Below are 5959 nucleotides of genomic sequence, written 5' to 3' on the forward strand. Positions count from 1 at the left end.
TTTGTTGTTGTAAATTTGCAGGTTCCAGAGTTAATATAATTGTTTCTTACAACGATGTTTTGGGAAAGGAAATGAGAGAAATGGAATTTCAAAGCTGGTTTGAACACTATAATACATGTACCAATCGATGTTGGTTACATAGAATTATTGGAGAAGTTGTATTCAAAGCTGAAAGTGGATAGGTCATTGTTTGAATTAAAGTTTGAAGTGTCGTTTACATGCAATGATTTTAGCGTAGATCCCATTGAAATCATAGATGATGAAGGAGTTAGTGCTCTTATTCTTGACAATTCGAAGTCCTTAAGACATCGAGTTACTTTATGCGTTAGTTCGATTGCAAAGAACAGTGTTTTTCTTGATCCATCTCCTAGAGCGAGTGTTAATATAGAAAACCATAATCAATCTTGCACGGCTGTTCCACAAACAACTCTTGGGCCAAGTGTATGCATGAGAGGTCCTAGTCATAATGAAACTTTTTTCCCCCAACAAATCTCCTGCATGATGATGGGTATGAGTATGAGTCTTATGTCAATGACGATCCAGTTTCCCATTTTGGTGATGATGATGATGAATGAGTTAACGGGTGCAGTAGTTCTGATGATAACTCAAAGTATCAGTTGTTGATGCTACCTGTGGTTCAAGTGGATAACTTAAATATACGACCCTTGCCAAGACGTCAAGAAAGCCAAGGACGGAGGACTGCTGGCTCAGAGAGCAGTCGTCCAACTACACAAGACAATAGAAATAGATGGAGTTCTCCGGCATATATTGCTGAAGATATCCCATACCCCTCTTATGTTAACCCCACGTTATATGGAGTGAGTTGTGGAGTAATATAAGTTGGGAAGGTTTTTGAGAACAAGTTAGAGTTGAAGATGAAGGCACACTTGTATGCAATGAAGCAGAACTTTGAGTTTGTGGTGAAGAAGTCAGGTACTGAAGTTTGGTATATCACTTGCAAGGATCCTGATTGTGGGTGGAGATTGAAGGGGGAAGAGAATTCCTAAATTTGATATGTTCGAGATAACTCATTTCACCAATAAACACACTTTCTCACTTGACCTCTGACATAAAGGCCATCGCCAAGCTGCATCTTGGGTTATTGGTCATTGCATAAAGAAAAAATATCTGACTGGATCGAATGCGTACGTGGAAAACAACATAAGAGAAGACATTAAGAATGATTATGGCATTGAGTTTTCATATGGAAAAGCTTGGAGATGTCGAGAGAAGGCTCTTTCTTATGTCAGAGGGACACTGGAAGCACCCTACCAGAAGTTACCATGGTACCTGTTCATGCTTCAACAAAAAAATCCTGGGACGTTGACAGATTTTGTCACTGAGGAGGATCGATTCAAATATTTCTTTTTCTCACTCAGAGTTAGTGGAAGAGGGTTTCGTACATGTCGTCTTGTGTTATGTGTCGACGACACTTTTTTAAAGACAAAATACGGTGGACAAATGTTATGTGCAGTCGCGCTGGATGCAAATAACCATCTATATCCAGTTGCATTTGGTATTGTGGATAGTGAGAATCATGATTCTTGGCAGTATTTCATGTCAAAGCTAAAGTAAGCGATTGGGGAAGTTGAGGACCTGGCGTTTGTATCTAACAGGCATGCAAGTATTACACATGCCTGGGAAACTATTTTCCCCGATTCCTATCATGGTGCTTGCTACCACCACATTAGTATGAATGTGGTTGCTAAATTCAAGACTGATCATTGTCATGTGTTGATGTATAATGCAACATATGCTTTTAGGAAATCTGAGTTCCACGCTAACTTCGAAAAAATCAAATCAAAAGACCCAGCTATTGCTCAATACCTAGAAGGCATGGGTTTTGATAAGTGGTCACGTGCTTACTTTCCTGGAAATAGGTATGTCATTGTGAATTATATTTTAATTTATGAAATCTTCTAAATGTACATTACTATTAAATGTTAGTTTTCTTGGATACTAGGTATAATATAATGACAAACAATTACGCTGAAAGTTTCAACAATAAGACCCGGGACGCTAGGAGCTTTCCGATAACTACATTCATCAAATTTATTCGCTTCACACTGCAGTCCTGGTTCTGTGATAGGACAAAAACTAGCAAGAAGACAACTACAACTCTTGCACCGACCTATGAGAAAAAATTGGTGGATATGGCTGAGAAAGCTCGATTCTTGATCCCTTATGTAATAGGGAGGAATGAGTTCCATGTGTTAGATGGTGAGCTGAATGGTGAAGTCGACCTCCTAAATAAGACATGCACATGTGGCATGTTTCAAATTATTGGTATCCCATGTGCTCATGCACTTTCTGGATCTCTTAAGCGAGGGGTGAACTTTTATTCGTTGTGTTCAGATTACTATAAAATTGTGACATGGAGGTCCTCTTACACAGAATATGTATATCCTACTGGTAACGAGGAAGAGTGGATTGTTCCACATGACATTATGACAATAAAAGTGAGAACACCTGCGCAAAAAAACCCGGTTGGTCATCCAAAGAATAAACAAGGTAGGCCTAAGAAGAAACGCCATCCTTCCAATGGAGATAAATTGGTTATAGAACACAAGTGCAGTACTTGTGGAGGTCTAGGCCATAATAGGGCAACTTGTAAAGTTCGTGTTTGAAATTTATGGCATCAATGTTAAACTTTTTATTTGGGTACTATTAATCTTTTTATTTGGGGAAGTTGAGGACCTGACATTTGCTTTATTTGTGTATTAATGGTCTTTGTTAATCTTTTTATTTGTGTATTAATGAACCTTGTTAATCTTTTTATTTGTGTATTAATGGATTTTTTCAATCAAAATGACATTGTTTATATACATAACCAAGGATAAATATATTATTGTGTATCATCGAATAGCCATCGAAATGACATTTTTTATAATCCACGCAGCACTCACGAGCCAAGGCCCAGTAAGAAAACCACAATGCAGATAGAAAATCAAATAATCCATAAAGTTGTTAACCAGGTATTAAGCATGCCATAACAGTCATCTAATTAGAGAGGTCAATCAATTATTCATAAGCCATTCATCTCAGTATTAAACAAGCTATGAACAACAGACAACAATGATAACATATCAATATTCATCATACAATACTTAGGATCGACGCCCTTAGGTCGCACCCTCTAGTTAACCCACTGTCTCCGGCTCATTTAGGTGGAGCCCAGTGTTTAATCCACTGACTCCGGCCCGCTTAAGCCGAGCCATGTCCTTTTCACAAATATCAGCCCCGGCACTCTTAGGCCGTTTATTTCATGCTCATGGCATATCACAATCACACAATATATGCATTCAAATATAGGGAATCTCAGTCGCACACGGTCACAGAAGGGTGCAGTTTTCTTACCTTTAATTCCGAGTGCTTTAGTTACTACGAACGACCCTCGAGCAAGATCTCGTTCCAAGCCCTAGTATACACCTAGTCACAATCCATAAATGGTACTTCGATGAGTTTAAATTCCAAAGGACAATCCCGTGACCCAAACTCGTGCTCTCGGGACCTCCAATTCCACCAAACGAAGTTGTGAAACCGTCCTCCGAGCCCTCGAGCAAAAACCCTAAAAAGTACCAAAAAACCATGTTCTGAAAGCTGAGTAGCGCTACAACGCTACCAGATGGGTGCTACAGTGCTAGAGTCAGAGACTCCAGCCCCCCAAGAACGCAGCCTAGCGCTACAGCCCTGCAACCAGAACATGCAAATTTTCTGGGTTTCTCCCTTCGCATCTCCCGAGCCAAAGCTCCGAAAATCCTCCCCAAACCTCAGCCAAACTCAAAATTGAACCCATAACTCACTATAGCTCACCCAGAATACCCAAATAACACCAAAACTTGGCTAACAACCTCATCAAACATAGAAATCAAAATTGAGCTTTGAAGCTCAAGAGCATTAACTAAAACCAGGAAACCCAAGACAATTAAGGCCAGAAATTGGTACCTTAGTTGGATAAATCTGACCCTAGGTTGCCTTTAGTGCCCTTCTAATCTTTATTTCCTCCAATTCCCAAGCTTAAGTCCTTAAACTTCCATCCAAAATCCAAACTCAGAAATCAACCTCAACAAAAACTCAGCCAACTCAAAAACCTTAAACCTTACCTTAACTTGGGAGTTAAATTTCCAGCCGAACTCCTTCAATTACTCCAAAGATCACAGCCCCAAAGCCTAGCCTAGACTCCTCTTGAATTCTTAGCTTCAAAGTCCACAAGGAAGAGTGAGAGAGGGAAAACCATGAGAGAGAGAGAAAGAGAGAGATGGGTGATCTGAGTGCTTTCTGTTTCTTTCTTTTCCTTCACTACTTCTACCACTTTCTCCTATAATCTAAAAGAAAACAGAGTATATCAAGTATATCTTCTAATAACCAAAAGACCCTTTTTGCCCTCCCAATTAAAACTAAGCCTTTTAATCAATCTAAGGGTATATTAGTCATTTGCACGTAATTCTTGCTAATTCCTCGAGTGTTCCTAATATTTACCACTTAAATCACGTCATCTTATTAATCACCCACTATTTTTCCCCAATGTCTACAAATCCCCAATATATTTTATAAATTCTTAAAATACCTCTAGGCTCCCCCGAGCCGGGTATTCGTTCCCATTGTGCCATTTTCGCTAATTGCTCACTAGGATGTCCTCGTGTCGAATAATCCATATACATCCACATAATAATGTGGTCTCGCACTAATATCAGATATATATTCACATTTATGCCCTCAATGGGCCAAAATTACAAATATGCACTTATAAGCTAAACAGGGCCCACATGCATATCTAATACTCATAAACATGCATTTCACATATCCATATAATCATACATAAACCAATTATTCCCTCCAGACACGCTAATCAAGGCCCTTAAGCCTTGTTAGTGATTTTGGGTCGGCACAACTATCCCTTCCTACTAAGAATTTCGTCCTCGAAATTTTACCTGAATAACTCGGGATACTGATCCCGCATTGCTGACTCAAGCTCCTAGGTTGCTTCCTCGACCCTGCTATTCCTCCATAACACTTTAACTAGAAGAATCATATTGTTCCGTATAACCTTATCTTTCCTGTCTAAAACCTGAATCGATCGCTCCTCATAAGACAAATATGTCTGCAATTCCAAGTCTTCATACTTCAACACATGTGTTGTATCTGAGACATACTTCCAAAGCATAGAAACATGGAATACGTCATGAACTCCCGACAACGATAGTGGCAAGGATAACCTGTAAGCCACTTGTCCGATCCTTTCCAGGATCTCAAAAGGTCCAATGAATCTAAGGCTCAGCTTGCCCTTCTTCCCAAACCTTCTCTGTAACGACCCAAATTAGCTATTAAGGCTTAAGGGCCTTGATTAGTGTGCCAGGAGGGCAGGTTGGGATTTATGTGTGATTTTATGAGTTAAATGCATGGTTGTGATTTAAAGCATGTTATTTGGCTATTTGTTTAACTGAGATGCATGACTATGTTTACTAGTATGCATGTAGGCACGGATCGTGTTAGAAGGGCGTAATTGTAATTTTGGCCATGTTGGGCATAACTGTGTTGGTATGTGATAATTGTATTCTGTGAATTGTACCACGTGGGTGTGGTCTTATTATTGTGATGCACGTGCCGAGACGGTCCTAGAGAGCTAGTTAACTTAAGAGTCACAGCGAGATTTCTATACCCAGCTTGGGAGGAGCCTAGGGGTACCTCGGGAATTTTATGGTTAAGTTGAGATTTAGCGGGTAATGGTTATTGGAGATTTAGTAACCTGGGTAACCATTAGTTACTGCTGAGAGTAACAAGTTTTAGAAAGAAAATGGTAGAAATGAAATAGAAATGAAAGGACTTAAGTGCCGTTGAGGTTTAGGTAGGAAAGGATAGGCAAGGAGGGGCAAAATGGTCATTTGGTTGGGAATTAGATAAATGGCAGCTGGGTTATATGGGGTACACGGTTTGGGGCTTAGTTATTTTGGTCATTGAT

General features: G+C 39.6%; 1 protein-coding gene across 1 annotated transcript; it reads left to right on the top strand.

Annotated features, from left to right (window-relative positions):
* The first annotated feature begins 875 nt into the window (after nt 1-875).
* Nucleotides 876-2627, top strand: LOC133800017 (uncharacterized). Its single transcript, XM_062238001.1, has 3 exons — nt 876-933; nt 1475-1571; nt 1964-2627. The coding sequence occupies exons 1-3, from the start codon at nt 876-878 to the stop codon at nt 2625-2627; spliced, it is 819 nt and encodes a 272-aa protein (XP_062093985.1).
* The last annotated feature ends 3332 nt before the right edge of the window (nt 2628-5959 follow it).

The sequence above is a fragment of the Humulus lupulus genome, chromosome 9, assembly GCF_963169125.1.
Source record: "Humulus lupulus chromosome 9, drHumLupu1.1, whole genome shotgun sequence".
NCBI lineage: Eukaryota > Viridiplantae > Streptophyta > Magnoliopsida > Rosales > Cannabaceae > Humulus > Humulus lupulus.

What these genes read in the sequence shown, in the direction of transcription:
- LOC133800017 (XM_062238001.1), top strand. Translation starts at nt 876, where the DNA reads ATGAAGGCACACTTGTATGCAATGAAGCAGAACTTTGAGTTTGTGGTG. An exon ending in GTTTGTGGTGAAGAAGTCAG is followed by an intron (nt 934 to 1,474) that starts GTACTGAAGTTT and finishes TGTTATGTGCAG; the next exon opens with TCGCGCTGGATGCAAATAAC. An exon ending in TATTTCATGTCAAAGCTAAA is followed by an intron (nt 1,572 to 1,963) that starts GTAAGCGATTGG and finishes CTTGGATACTAG; the next exon opens with GTATAATATAATGACAAACA.